Here is a 14,589-nt window from a genome sequence, read left to right as displayed (position 1 = left end):
ACATCAAACTAACACAAACCCGATTTAGAAATCCAAAACCTCAAGCTTCTTATTTTCGGTGATTTGTTATTCAGAAGTCACATAAAAAAAAACAAGCTCAGTAATAAGAGATACGAGAACTCAGTAGTATGAGAACTAACTCAGTAATAAGAGAAAATGTAAATAAGTTAGAACTAAGAAATTGGAATGAGAAACAGAAAATAAGAGAAAATAAAATATAATAAGAGATATGAGAATTCATAAATAGAACTCACCCGACCCCAAATTAGAAATCGAAAACCTCAAACTTCTTCTAATTTTTGATGACCTGTGATGCATAAATCATATAAAAAAACTTAGTATTATTCAATAATACAAGAATCAGAAGTCAAAACTCATAAATTAGTATGAGAAGTAGAGAATAAGAGAGACTAAAACAGAAATTATGAAGCTCAGAAAGAAAACTCAACCAAAACCTATCTAGAAATCCAATACACTAAAAGTCTTCAGATTTTTGGTGACTATATCAATCTATGTTACATAAATCACAATACAAGAAATCTTACAGTAGAGAAATCTGAGATTAAAATGAGAAGTAAAGAAATTCGCCAATATTTAGTAGCAAGTGGGTTTAAGAGAGTTAGATAAAAGTGGGGAAATTATAATGAGAAATTAAGAATGATGAAAACTTACTCATTTCAGATGTAAGTCGATTAAAGGCTCTATGATCCTCGATCTCAGCAATGCGTTTTCCTAGAAGTTCGATTGGTTTCTCAAGGTGCTTCACGCCCACGCTTGAGATGATGATTTGTTTCCTCAGTCCTCCTCATTCCTCAAACACTGCCTCAAACGTTAGTTATCACTGTTGGGCTATTTATTGGATTAAACTTTGGGCTAAAGTTATATATACAATATAAGAATTAGACCAAATTGATGTCCCTACGATTTTGCTGCCCTGGGCCATAGCCCAACTCGCTGGGCCGACCCTGCATCCAATATGGGGTTGTTTTTTGAGTCTAAGCGATTTATACAAACTAGAATCTTACTTTTGAAATAGTCACGAAAATTAGAATAGTCCCAAAGATTTGAAACAGTCATGAAAGCAAAAACAGTCCCAAATCAGAAGCATAGAGGATGTCTTTTACTAGTTTTAAAATGAAATTAGAAGAATAAATGATTTATTCTCTCTCTCTCTCTCTATATATATATATATATATATATATATATATATATATATATATATATATATATATATATATATATATACACACACACACACACACACAAAATCAAAATTATAAAATATTCATTCAATACATCTAGATGAAATTAGTAGCATGGCATCCATGGCTAGCTTTGTAGAAAATTCATCAAGAAAGAAGAACATTACATACTTGGTGAAGGTGGTATTAGCCCGATAGCCGATGATGAGTTTTATGGTGTTTCTCTGCTCGACAAAATGAAAAAAAAAAAAAATTAGGGCACACAATGAGACAAGGATCATAAAGAATGATGAATGGAACAACATTACTGAGCAAAGACACACAAATGGTAAAAAATGACGAAAGAAAAAGTCGAAGCAAGGGTTGACGACAACAATTGAAAGAATTTTTAATGGATCTTGATCACGATAAGAGAAAAGGAAAATGGTTAATATGATTCATAGAAAGTAGCATCGTCTTCTTTAGCGGTGACTCTTTTAGTGGCAATAAGACAACTATGTATTTAGCGGCCACCAAGAAAATTCTAGGGAAAGTCTCGTGAGTTTTCCTCGCAAAGCATTAGCGGCGACAAGTGACTCTGCTATTATCTATTGAGAACTAAACAAAGCAGTTCTCTAAAAGATTGATCTCAAATCATGCAAAAACAAAAAAAACACATGTCATAAGGATATAACAATAGCCACGATATAAACGGTTTATTTTGGTGTCATCGTTATTGCTATTATTGTCCCTATAAAGGTCACACATTTCTAGTAATGATAGGAGTTAAAAATATGGCCATTTGTTGGTATGTAGCCTTTCCACTTATGATCCATTGTTATTAGCACTTTTTATTTTTTGGAATATATAACCATATTTTAGCATCATTAACTAAATAAACAATTATGTATACGACAAACACATGTTTCATATGCTTAGTGGTAAAAAGCCTAACTTAAATGAATAATTAATTATACTCACATTCTTATTTATTGTCATATTATTATTTATTATTTTAAGAATATACATTACTTACATATTTATATATTATATGAAAAAGGTACCGGTTATTTTTTATTTTCATTTACAAATATGAATACTAACACATATATACCTTTTAAATCTTATTACCCGTTAGAAAAGACACATTTTTTTAACACTTTGATATATATGCGAAATCCCCTTTGGTTATAATATATCACATTTAAATCGGAATATTGACTATACTATTATATTCAGATATCATTTACAACCTTCTGTATACAACCGTATGATATCCCAAATGAGAAAAAGATTAAATTATGATCGAGAATTATTAGCATACAGTGTTCAATTGATTGTGGTGTATAGTTTAGTGACTTGTTTCAATCAATCGACGAACATATACAACTAAGAGAGAATGTTTGCTCGCTTGTAATCAATGAAATCTACATTATCAACTGCACTTACAGCTCGTGGTCCATTGGAATGCCTCGAGCTTTAAATCCTCGATGGAGCCACTTGCTCACACCATGGCCACCAAGACCTCCCTACCTCCTTTTCATTCCATTTTTCAATGAGAATATATATTTAATTCCAACCCGACCACATTTATAACACATCCACTCTATTAATTAACACATCAAAAATCTTAGCCATACGATCCTAATATACCAGCACAAATACGGACCCATTAGCCATTACAACTTGATGTTGCATTCTTTTTGTCTTTAAAAGGAAAAACTCTACCCATCAACAAAGTACAACTCTCCCTTACTGTAAATCTTTTTAATAACTTTTAGTCCGTTTATCAGAATTAAAACCCTCGATGGGAACCCAAGACAACCTTCAGGATCTTCGTGTCGCTTCGTTTTCTTGTTATCTTAAACCCATCGAAGGCGTGGTTAATATGTTTGACACCGAAGAGAAGTTCTCGGACATGGCGGTTTTGGATCTCCACAGGCTGAATCCAAACATATTTACGGCAAGAACTCCGAGTATTGCTTCTGAGGCGAGCAGTTGGAGTAACAATCAGACGGCGTTGCTGCAACGGAGTACATCTCAGGGGAAGTTGAATGGTAGAGCCTTCGGTAAGAGGTGGTTCCATGGACCTTGTTCGACCAGAAAAGCTGTTTACGTCCAGCAAAGCATCAAACAAGGAGACCAGTTCGCATTCCCAGTTCTGAATCCATCAATGGAGATCTTTAGACCCGAACAGAAACAAGAAAAACTCGACGAACTTCCAAGAATGTCGCTGGAAGTTTTTGGGTCGGGAACCATTATAAACAAAGGTGACATAGCGAGAAACCTCGTGAGAAAAATGTCGATTTTGACATGGGACGCCATTCCGAAGAGCAAAGAGAATGTAATATGTGACGACATGGCGAGTGAAGCAAGCTCTGATTTGTTCGAGATAGAGAATCTTTCAAAAAGTGGATGGCAACCCTCGGATCATAGCTGTGTCATGAGTCCATCTACGCAGTATGCACCTAGCGAGGCTAGCATCGAGTGGAGTGTTGTTACAGCAAGTGCAGCTGAATTATCGTCTGTTTATTCTGGTTATGATGGAAAACACACAATCTACAACACAGCTTCCAACAATCGACCAAGTGCAAAAACGAAGATCGAGCCTCCAAAAAAACCCCAGAAAACCCTAGCGAATGGTTTGTTGGGTTGCAAGAGTAACAAATCTGTGCAAGTAGCTGAACCAGTGTATAGAACAATGGATAAAACGAAGCATTAATTAATTAATTAAAGTGGTATGTATGTATAAAAGGTATATTAGAAGGGTGTACGTATTATTATGTGTATTTGGTAATAAACTAAGCTGTGCTTTTCTAATAGATTAATTAAAGCATTTTTTTTCCTCAGAACTGACCACCCTTGTCTAGAAAATATCCGAATGATGGAGTGATGGCTCATATGTGTTTTTGTTTGGTGATAATTACTTTTTAGGTTCAGAATAATTGATCATTTGAAGTATGAAAAGGGCCTACAACCATAGATCAATGATTCAAAAAGTGACAACACTTTGAGAATGTGGTGTTTTAGTGTTTGTTGATGTTGATCTAACCGCTCCTCCTCACTTTGTGTTAAGGCTTCGGGGTGCCTGCCACCCGTGGCTTTTGGCGGCAACCTCCATGACATTCTTCTCATTAATTCTCTCTTCCGTTTCTTCTTGCTTATTGTTTCCCACTCTTTAACCATGGCAAAATCTGTGACAAACTATAATAATATTTGCAAGTTTGGGTCATGTAGACATGATGGTTTTTATCTTTGAGACATTGAAGGTATGCGAAAGGAGAAAAGGCATATGGATATGCAACATAAAGATGAGACCTTTCGCTTTTTGATGTTTGATGCTGTCTCAAATCTTTATAAGTACCCCTTTAATTGCGGGGTATGTTCACTATGTTGTGAGCACGTACCCATCCAATAGAAAAAAAAGGTATGAAATGTATATGTAATCATTTTAATGGATGTAGATATTTATCTTATAACCAATTTGAGGAAGGGGATAAAATTTTATCTAGGTTTTATTTTTTTTATTATTTTTGGAACCATAAATATATATTAATTACAAATAAATTATTTCACTTATCTCCACAACGAGGTTTGAACCGTCGACCTCAAAGAGGAAGGAGAATATCAATACCGCTGGGCTAGAAACATTTTAACTTCCTTTGTACTAATCTAGGTTTTATGTTTTAAAATTTAAACATTTTAACTTCCTTTGTGGTTAATTTGTAAAATATTTCCAAATTAGTAATCAAATTTGTGAATTACCAACCCAGAGAAGAATGAAAAGAGGAAATGGTGTCGGACAGAGATGAAGAGTGGAAAGGGAGGACTAGAGTCAACTACATTCAGAGATGACAACCGGTCGCAACACAAAGAGAATAATATCAAAATGAAACGGAAAGCACTTTCTTTGTCTCGAATATCTAGATCAATAATTGGAATCAATGTATATATAAGCTACTAGAATATCTAGATCAATAATTGGAATTAATGTATATATAAGCTACTAGTTTATAATCCGTAGAAACCATGGTTACAAAATTAATTAAATTTTCATAGTAAAAACTCAAAACTATTAATTAATTATTAATTAAGAGATTTTTTTAGATATATATACAATTATAATCGTTGATTTATAAATACATAAAATTATATCATCTTATAATCTGTAGTAATTTTATTTTAATGTTATTAATTTAATGTAATTACAGTGAAAAATTTAAAATTTGAAATTTGAAATGGAGAATCAATAGGTTGACAAGTGACATGACATTAATTAGGATGCTTAATAGGATGACACATGACAAAAGAAGAATAAACTTATTCTTTTAATAGAATAGAGAGATTTCAAAAACACGAAAGTTGACTCGCTGACTGGACTAAAGAAAGATAGGACACAAGAATAAATTTGCTTTTACGAGATTTGTAAGGGTAACAACTGGAGAAGAACTAAAAATTAAACTTACGCTATAAAAAATAGGCCTTTAATAATTAAAAGGGTACATAATACAAGGGAAATCGACTTATTAAGCTAATTAACTTTTCAGTTTTTTAACATCTAGATAACTATCTTTTTTTTATACATCTAGGTAACATATTTTTTGGAAGTGTTCATATATGATAATTATGACCGGCTGTAGCATGTTACATCTGGTCATAACCGGTCATAATGGTCATATGTGAACACTTCCAAAAGGTTTGTTACCTAGCTGTGCACAAAAAAATAGTTACCTAGATGTGAACAAACTGATAGGTAAGAGTAAATTACACGAATGGTCCCTATGGTTTGGGTAATTTGTGCGTTTGATCTATAACTGATTATTTTTGTTGTATATTTGGTCCATGTCTTACCTTAAAAGAAGGCTCTGCCCTTTTTAATTTATTTTTTTAATTAATTTTCTTATTTATGTATTTATTTTTTATATATTTAAAAAAATTAATAGACCTTACATATCTGTATCTCATAAAGATGGAAAAGAAATAGAAGTTGAGGAGCATGAGAGATGAGATGGTGACTGGTGGGACCCATCTTAAGTTTCTCAAATGTGGTTTTGATTTAATGTGAGGAGATATAGATATGTGAGGTCTATTAAAAATTTTAAATATATAAAAAATACCTAAATAAGAAAATAAATTAAAAAGGACACAATAGTCTTTTGAGGTAAGACAGAGACCAAATGCACAACAAAAATAAACAATATGGATCATTCGAGTTAAAAAATAAGTTAGGAACCAAACACACAAAATACCCAAACTATAGAGACCATTCGTGTAATTTAATCTTACCTCCTATCTGATGGGTTTTGGCCATAAGAACATTCTATGTGCTCATGCAAACCCTAATGCTTGGATCTAGGTTTCTCTATGGTACATGCTATTCATCCAAGACTTTAAACCCTAAATCTAGCATATGATAATCAATATTAACATAATAATGAGTTTAAGATATTACCTTGATTGTTATGTAGCAATAACAATCTCAAATCCTCCTTGTAATGACTTTAGAAACCTTAGAGTCACAATTGTCACTCCTCTAATGGCTCACAAACACCAAGAGCAAGAGGATGAAGAATAAGGAGAGAGGAGGCTGCCCAAAACATGTGGAAACCCTAGAGAACAAGTTCAACATGTTTTTGGGGCTCAAGGGTCCTTTAAATAGTGAGGCTATTAGGGTTATCTAACAAGGAAACCATAATTTGGATGCTTAGGCCCTAAGCAACCAATGAACTCCCTCCTTAGAGGCCTAGGACGATTTCTAATGGGTTTCCCCTTAGAATTCGTCCACCCCTCTAATATGGAGTCTATTAGCCCAATATTCAACTATCATACAATTGACAGTTCTAGTCCCTTAAGTTTAGTTAATGTCTTTTAGCCACAAAATTAATTCCTAATTAATTATTGAATAATATTAATTAAACAATATGATTTTTCCTTTAATATATTATTCTCATAATATATTAATAAATCATAATTAATCATTTCTCTCCATAATTCATCCTATCAAGTTGCTTTGGTGAAGGCAACCCAAAAGGACCATGCACCATCGGGTCAAGTACATACCTAAATAGTTATGGACTTAGACACTAATCCAATAGTCTCCCACTTAGATAAGTCTAATAACTATTCTGCGTATGACTTCAGATCCTGATCTGCAATCGTAGCTTTCCAAAGCCACTGTCAACTCTGATCTTATCAGATACGCGTGTCCTTTAGATAAGGGATCATATATTCCTCCATTCTAGATATCGTATAGATATGAGACATGAACTTAATCATTCTCTCTATACTATTTCCCGACTTCCGATTTATGACGATTGACAACAGACTACAATTGATCACATCAAATTATTCCCGACTTGTCCAAGCACTTAAGTGCCATCACTAAATCATCGAGGGGCCCAAAGATATCGCTTTTATCCTACTTTGGATAAAAGGAACGGATAAACTTTGACTCAATGCTCGCTTGCACTTACTTACCGAATTACACATAATAATATGTTTTATAACAACAAGTTATTGGTGCGTTTACATATTATCAATGTGCAACCGACTCGCAAGATACAACTCACACATCTCGGTTTCAAGAATATAAAATGTTATCGTCTCACCAATCACTCATGATGAAATTCATGAAGTGATCCAAGTGAGCGTGGGTTTAATCCAATGCTCAAATCATATTCATAAGCACTCATGAACGTTGCAGAAAACAATTGCTTATGTCTAATACACTTTAGACAATCCACACACCAATTCACGACAGTCTTCATTAATACCTACTTCCAACATATGAACGACTGTGGTCGGTTCGAATAATTTGATTGTTCTGAACCAATTTAATTATTCAGGAAGTCAAAAAATGCAAAGTGAAACACAAGAATAATACTAATCCCATATGGCCTCAAACCTTTGAGTATAAATAAAACACCTTTTATTTATCACCAAATCGATTACTCATTATTTGTTGTTTCGGGTAATCAACTTCTTACTTGAATTATAACTATACTTATCCCATGCTCTTAGCATGCACACAATGTTTACCTACGGTCCTTACTTTGTGAAATAGGTCAAATGAACACATTTCCAATTCGCACTCATTTCACAACTCCCAATTCCTATCACAAGTGTAAGAATATCAAATTCTTGCTACTTATAGAATATGCTAGATTCTAACATTTTATGCAATGATCCTTTTGTAATGTTATAGCACAAAAATCACAATGACTATTGCCAATGAAATTACAAAGTTCTCTATCAGAAATTGTTACAAGACAATTCCATAGATGTGATGTCTCTCACTCAAAGTACATTCCTTTGAACATCCTTTTGCATAAAAGTTTCTAATCTAGACATAGATTCTCAATATCCAACTCCCAATGTGGAAACCTTTCCATACTTACCATATGACAACTCATTCTTAATAGAATCTTATCTATTTATAATAATGTCGATATGCTCCATGCAATATCATACTTCCAACTACTCACAAGCGACCAATCCTTAGCAAGCTTTGGATCGTCCTTTGATAGCTGTTTAATTATATTAGTCAAAACCGATTCTAGTCCTTTTTCCCTGTAAATGCGCTAGAAATTTGGAAAATTTTAGAATGGTCAAATATAATAGCACTGGCAATCAATCCTATACCCGAAGCGTATGGGACACGATAATAAAAGATACGATACTTTATGAATCTTTTGCCATAATAATTTATGTGTCACTTTCTCACAATTTGAACTATGAAGAGGGATACCGTAATCATAATCGAAATTTAAGAACACACTATGTATCCTTTGACTAAATTTATTAACATTCCACAACCTAAGCCTTTAGATTTTAAATGAAGCATGATATTCTCTCCCTTAATTATAGCAAAACAACTATTCAACCCTTACGACTTTGCAAAGTATAACTCTTGTTTTCTATAATTGATATTGCTAACTTGCAATACTTGCCTTAATAATCATACAAGCGTAATATTTATGCTCCCACTATCATGATGATTATAATAGCATAACACTTATACTCCCACTAGCTTTGACATGTATTCAGAAAACAGCTCAATTTCTAGAAAAACAATACCTATTGAATTTCTTAAGTTCATATTTCTAATACCTAATACTTTGATAATCTTTTATCAAACTTCTTAGTCTTATACACCTTTGCTTTAGATAGCTCATATGTGTGTCTAAACAATTCAGACTAATTGCCAAATCTCACAATTCGAATCATGGAAAGGGATACCGTGACCATAATCGAATTCGAGAATACAATTTTACAATCACTATCTTCTTAAAATCTCTCTTGGTGAAAGCATTTCCTCACAGTCATCTTCATGAAGGAAGGAATCTTATGACACTTAGATTTTAATGGTGTATGTGTTCCTATCCATGCGAATTTGTCAAAACCAAAGTTTGCGACAAATCCAAACTCTTATGGACCGAACTTTCTTAATCTTGATTTCTTGCCTTATGGTAACACGAGTGCCCACCATGTCTTCCAAGTAGTTAAGCAGCTCACCCTTTTCTTATCAATGTACTTTTCATTGATCAAGGTCCTTGCCTTTTTTGCATTCAAATGAGAACTCATAGAACTCACATGAATAATTAACTTAATTGAAATTGCACAGAAACAAGATAATGTCAACATGATAGGTTGTAAACCTCAAGTCGTGTGCTAGTGATGATTGATAAGGTTTATTCTTGATTAGTTCTTGAAACTTTTCAAGACCATTAAGACTCCCACTGACTCCTTGACATATAAGATTCTTTTGTCAATAAACATTTCTTGACGAACAAATATTCAAGAGTTAGTGTAGCTTTTATCAAGACAAAACACTTCATAAAATTGGTCCTAGTTGGTCTTTGTCTTATCCAAGACATCACAACTTTTCACATTTGATGAATGTTATCAACCTTCCTAATACTTGTCACTCAATGTCACAATCTTAACTCTAAGATTTGGTTTTGAAACGAAGTATGATTGACTTCTTGATTTAACCGTTTCTTCAATTCTTGATTCCTCTTCTTAGACATACAATTGCACAAATACTCATTTAGAGGATCAATTGAGATATGGTTCTTAATCATTAATACCTATCATAAAACATAATAAAAGGTACTCTCCCTTCTTCTTAGAATAGAGAAACTTTTATTTTTCTGCCTACTTGATTCTTCTTATTCGTTCTGCTGTTGATTTAAACTCTTTCAAATCAACTCGGAACTACACTTAATCTTATAAGTATAATCATATCCACTAAACATTTAGTAAATCATGATGAATATCTTTGTCACTCTTGTGGTGGACTTGATCAACACACAACCTTGTGTACTCGATCTCCTAGTCCTTCACTTGACACTTTGTCAATGAATTAGTCTAATTTTTCAAATATGAAATTTCTCATTTATCATGCAACCAAGTTATATGATTCCATGTCTCTATCCAATTGAAACTTGGGCGATGAGAAACTTTCCCTATTTGGTAAATTCTTGACCTTTCCACAAATAACATAATTAAGAATCACATCCATTCGTTATAGAAATATGCAAACATCAATTTTTCATAACGATTTCATTGCAAGGAAATAAATAAATAAATAAATACGTCAAACAAAAATTTATTTTATTCATAAAAGCAGCGGAAAACATTTGTCCTTACAATACAAAATCAACTGAAAAAATATGTAATCAAATATTCCTAACAACTCTATCATAACTTTCTAAGCTCAAAATCTAATCTTCGAATCCATGTGATCGATATCCATCTCTTCGTGATCAGACTCATCTTGCTTTTCCACCAGGCTTCCTCTCTTTTCACTGATCCTGCAAAACATTCAAATGCAATCTTATCACATTATGTATTAAGAATCAATGAATAGGAACTTAATGGAGTTAGATAATGGATTTTACCTAAAGCACATCCATACTCTTTGACTCTCCCATCTTCTGGACTCTTCAGGCTCTTAGGGCAGACTTGTATCCAACGCCCTTTCACTTGGCAGCAAACGCAGGTCGGTTCTCCTAGAACGTCCTCGGAAGCATGGTTGGTTGACTTTCCCAACAAATATGCTCGATTGCTTTGCCAAATCATTTCTGATTCAGCAGCAATAAGCATGTAAGTTAGGTCAATGAGGTTTGTGTCATGATCTATCATATAATACTTTCTTTTGAACTCATTATATGAATCAGGGAGTGACTGTAGAACCCAATCTACAGCCAACTTATTAGGGAATGACGCACCCAACATGATCAACCTATCGATGTGTAATTTCATTCCTAGAACATGGGCACACACGGGCTTACCACCTTCATGTTTCATTGCCAATAGGGCTTTAGTGACATTGAACCTTTCAATTCTTCGATCTTGTGGGTTAGGGAGAACAACGGGAGGAGGAGGAGGAAGTGAAATCAAACTAGTCCACCTTGATTCTTTACTTGAATAGCGGAATAGCTTACTTTTTAGCAGGAACACCTTTTCCTTGAAATTTGGGAAGACCATGACTGTCATACTTTGACATCTACAAAACGGGAGAAAACGAATTCAAGTTAGTTGATTTATTGTGTCCTTAGTAAATCACCCAAATGATATACTAAGGCTAGGACCCAACACAATATTCCACAATTCGGGAGAGGGATGCCGTAACCCAAATTGTCACACCCCAAAACCAAGAACGGCGGAAACGTTCTGGGGCGGAGGACGTCATGTACAGTATCACAACACAGTAAATGTAAATAAGCAAACAACATCATCCATTGCATTAAATATATAATTTTAATACAAGCGTGTTCTGTTCTGTACAGTTTTAGACACCAAAAATATAATGTAAATCAAAATAATATGATGAGTCTTGAACGCGCTCCATCTTCTCAAAAGCTAGCATCGGTACCTGTCTACTGATGACCTGAGAATACAAGTTATTTTGAAAGAGTTTATCAGCATTAAGCTGGTGAGTTCATAAGTATTTTAGTGTCGGTGTTTGTTATCAAAACGTTTGAACGTGTCACAAGTATAAGTTTGTAAAATGTATGTAAGTGTTTGTAAAAGTTTGAATCTCTCAGAAAAACCTATATTTTCTATTAAAGTAGCCTTCTACCAAGGCTTAACTGTTTTGTATGCTCGTTTGTTGTAAAAGTGTGTAATTTCCCAAGTGTAACTATCATTTAACAAATATAGTTTGTACATTAATGTTTAAGTGAGGTTATCACTAAAAATATGTAATGGGTAAATCATTGTAGTACTGTAGTTTTGTATTATAGGAACTACTGCTGTACTAACTACCTTAAACCGGATTTATATTAAGGTATAATGTGATAATTGCACCATACTATCGACTGGTAACAACGACATACGAATGGTCGTAATAACGGAATGACGTTTGGCACCCGCAGACCTGCAGGTCCGGCTGTAGCTAGCAGCAAGGTGTAGGATAGTCAATCCAATATAGACCTATACGCAAACTCACGCTCTCCCTCCAAGATAATTCTAGCTATAACTCGGGCCATGACATTTAAGGCATGCTCCGATCCAGTGGATCACAATTGTTAACGTATTCTTGTATATGTAGTGTAATGTTTCTCGTTCTAGTATAGTTGTATATGTTCTCCTCCTAGTATAGTTGTATATGTTCTCTTCCTAGTATAGTTGTATATGTTCACTTTCTAGTATAGTTGTATATGTTCTCGTAGTAATGTAATGTATAGACTCATGAATGAACTGACTCATTGATCTAGAAGTTGTAGTAGTATGATCTTGTGTTACCCCGATGGTAACTTTCTAGTGATGTGTATAGTACGCATGAATATGGAAGTACTTTTATGTCTATATATGTATATTTGATATATAACTAATATTGAAACGACCTTCGGATGGTCACCTGAAATCCCACCAGACCACATCCAAATCGAAAAAAAGGAAATAGGGCGGATGGCCTTCCTAAGCCCTTAATACATTGCTTATATATCTATACATATATGGGCATGCAATTTATAAGAAGTATAACAAAGTTTAAATAAAAGCATTTGATAAGTAAAAGAGTTTGTAAAATATTTTGAAGTAAAGCAGTTTGATAAACAGTTTGAACAGTGATAAAATCATTGGTTTTCTAGTTATTAATCACATGTGATTAATGCAATCACATGTGATTGATTTCAATAACTATAAGCATTGAACTTGTATCCCCCCCATAAATTATTTAAAACATTTAAAAGCATTTCAAAGGTTAATTAAAGGGGTATGAACTCACTTGTGGTGACTGGTTTGGATTGTAGTGTCGGATACCGTGCTATGTGGCAAACGGAGACTTGTTCACACGCACGAGCCTAGTTATCATATAATAAACATATATATATATAACTAATTAGTCAAATAATAACTTAATGAAATAAGTTGGGACACTTAGGAACATGTAAACACTTTGTATAAGTGTTATAGCTCCTAATGGTTGCATCTAAGTTGTTATGGGACAAGGCAAAAGGGGTTTAATGCACTAAAGGGCCTTGTATAGGAGTTTACTACCCATAAAACCCCACACAAGGAGTTTACGGTCGTAAACCCTTGAGTTTACGGCCGTGAACTCCACTCTTGGTGGATTTGGGTGTTTTAAGGTGCTAAATGAATTCTAGAATAAGCCTAGCTTGGTGGTTTAATCCTTTGGGTAGTTCAGGGCATAGATAACACTCCTTTGAGGAGTTTACGGCCTAAAGACCATACCCCTTAGATTTTACGGCCGTAAACTCTCATGGGGTGGATGTTTTAATTCTTTTAAGTCCCTTGCACAAGTAGGATAATTTCTAGGCTTTTGATTTAGGCTAAGGGGGACTTTAGGCACACTTTGGTGCCTTTACTTGGAGTTTACGGCCCAAGAGCATTTCTTGGCTGTAAACTCCCTTTTAGGGATGATTTTGATGTGTTTTAGTCCCCATTTTAGCTACAAGTATTTGAGGGTAATAGTCTAAAGCCTTAGGGGGTGATTAGGGCTTATTTTGCCCTTGAAAATGGTGTTTACGGTCCAAGAAATTATTGGGCCGTAAACTCCTAAAACTTGGTGTTCTTGAATGATTTCTAGCCTCAAATGATCCAACATAATATGCTAAACTAGTTGTCTAACAAGGAATTGGGACTAGATAGCCTTAAAGCTCCATTTTGGAGTTTACTCTCTAAGAACGTTCCTGGATCTCATATATTAGACATGTAATCTATGTTAATAAGCATAAAACAAACATTATAACACAACTAGAGAAGTGTACTCACGATTTGGGATGAAAACCCGAAGATCCGTGAGAGAGAATATGGATTTTCTCTTGTTGGAAATGTGAATAATGAATGAATTTAGTTCAGAAATCTATTTATAGTCCTGAAATATTTTGGCAGAAAATATTTTTATTCTGGAATTGGACTCTAACATTATGAAGTTTTG

The 14,589-nt window shown here is 34.0% G+C and overlaps 1 protein-coding gene across 1 annotated transcript; it reads left to right on the top strand.

The window, feature by feature from the left end:
• Window positions 1-2,988: 2,988 nt before the first annotated feature.
• LOC111888481 (protein PHYTOCHROME KINASE SUBSTRATE 3) lies at window positions 2,989-3,903 on the top strand. The gene has a single exon (XM_023884650.2). It carries the CDS (start codon window positions 2,989-2,991, stop codon window positions 3,901-3,903), a length of 915 nt encoding a protein of 304 aa, XP_023740418.1.
• Window positions 3,904-14,589: the final 10,686 nt, after the last annotated feature.

The sequence above is a fragment of the Lactuca sativa genome, chromosome 4 (genome assembly GCF_002870075.4).
Source record: "Lactuca sativa cultivar Salinas chromosome 4, Lsat_Salinas_v11, whole genome shotgun sequence".
In the NCBI taxonomy this organism is placed as follows: domain Eukaryota; kingdom Viridiplantae; phylum Streptophyta; class Magnoliopsida; order Asterales; family Asteraceae; genus Lactuca; species Lactuca sativa.
This window is presented reverse-complemented; position numbering and strand designations above follow the sequence as displayed.

Excerpts from the sequence above, each read along its gene's own strand:
- LOC111888481 (XM_023884650.2), top strand. The coding sequence starts at position 2,989 with ATGGGAACCCAAGACAACCTTCAGGATCTTCGTGTCGCTTCGTTTTCT.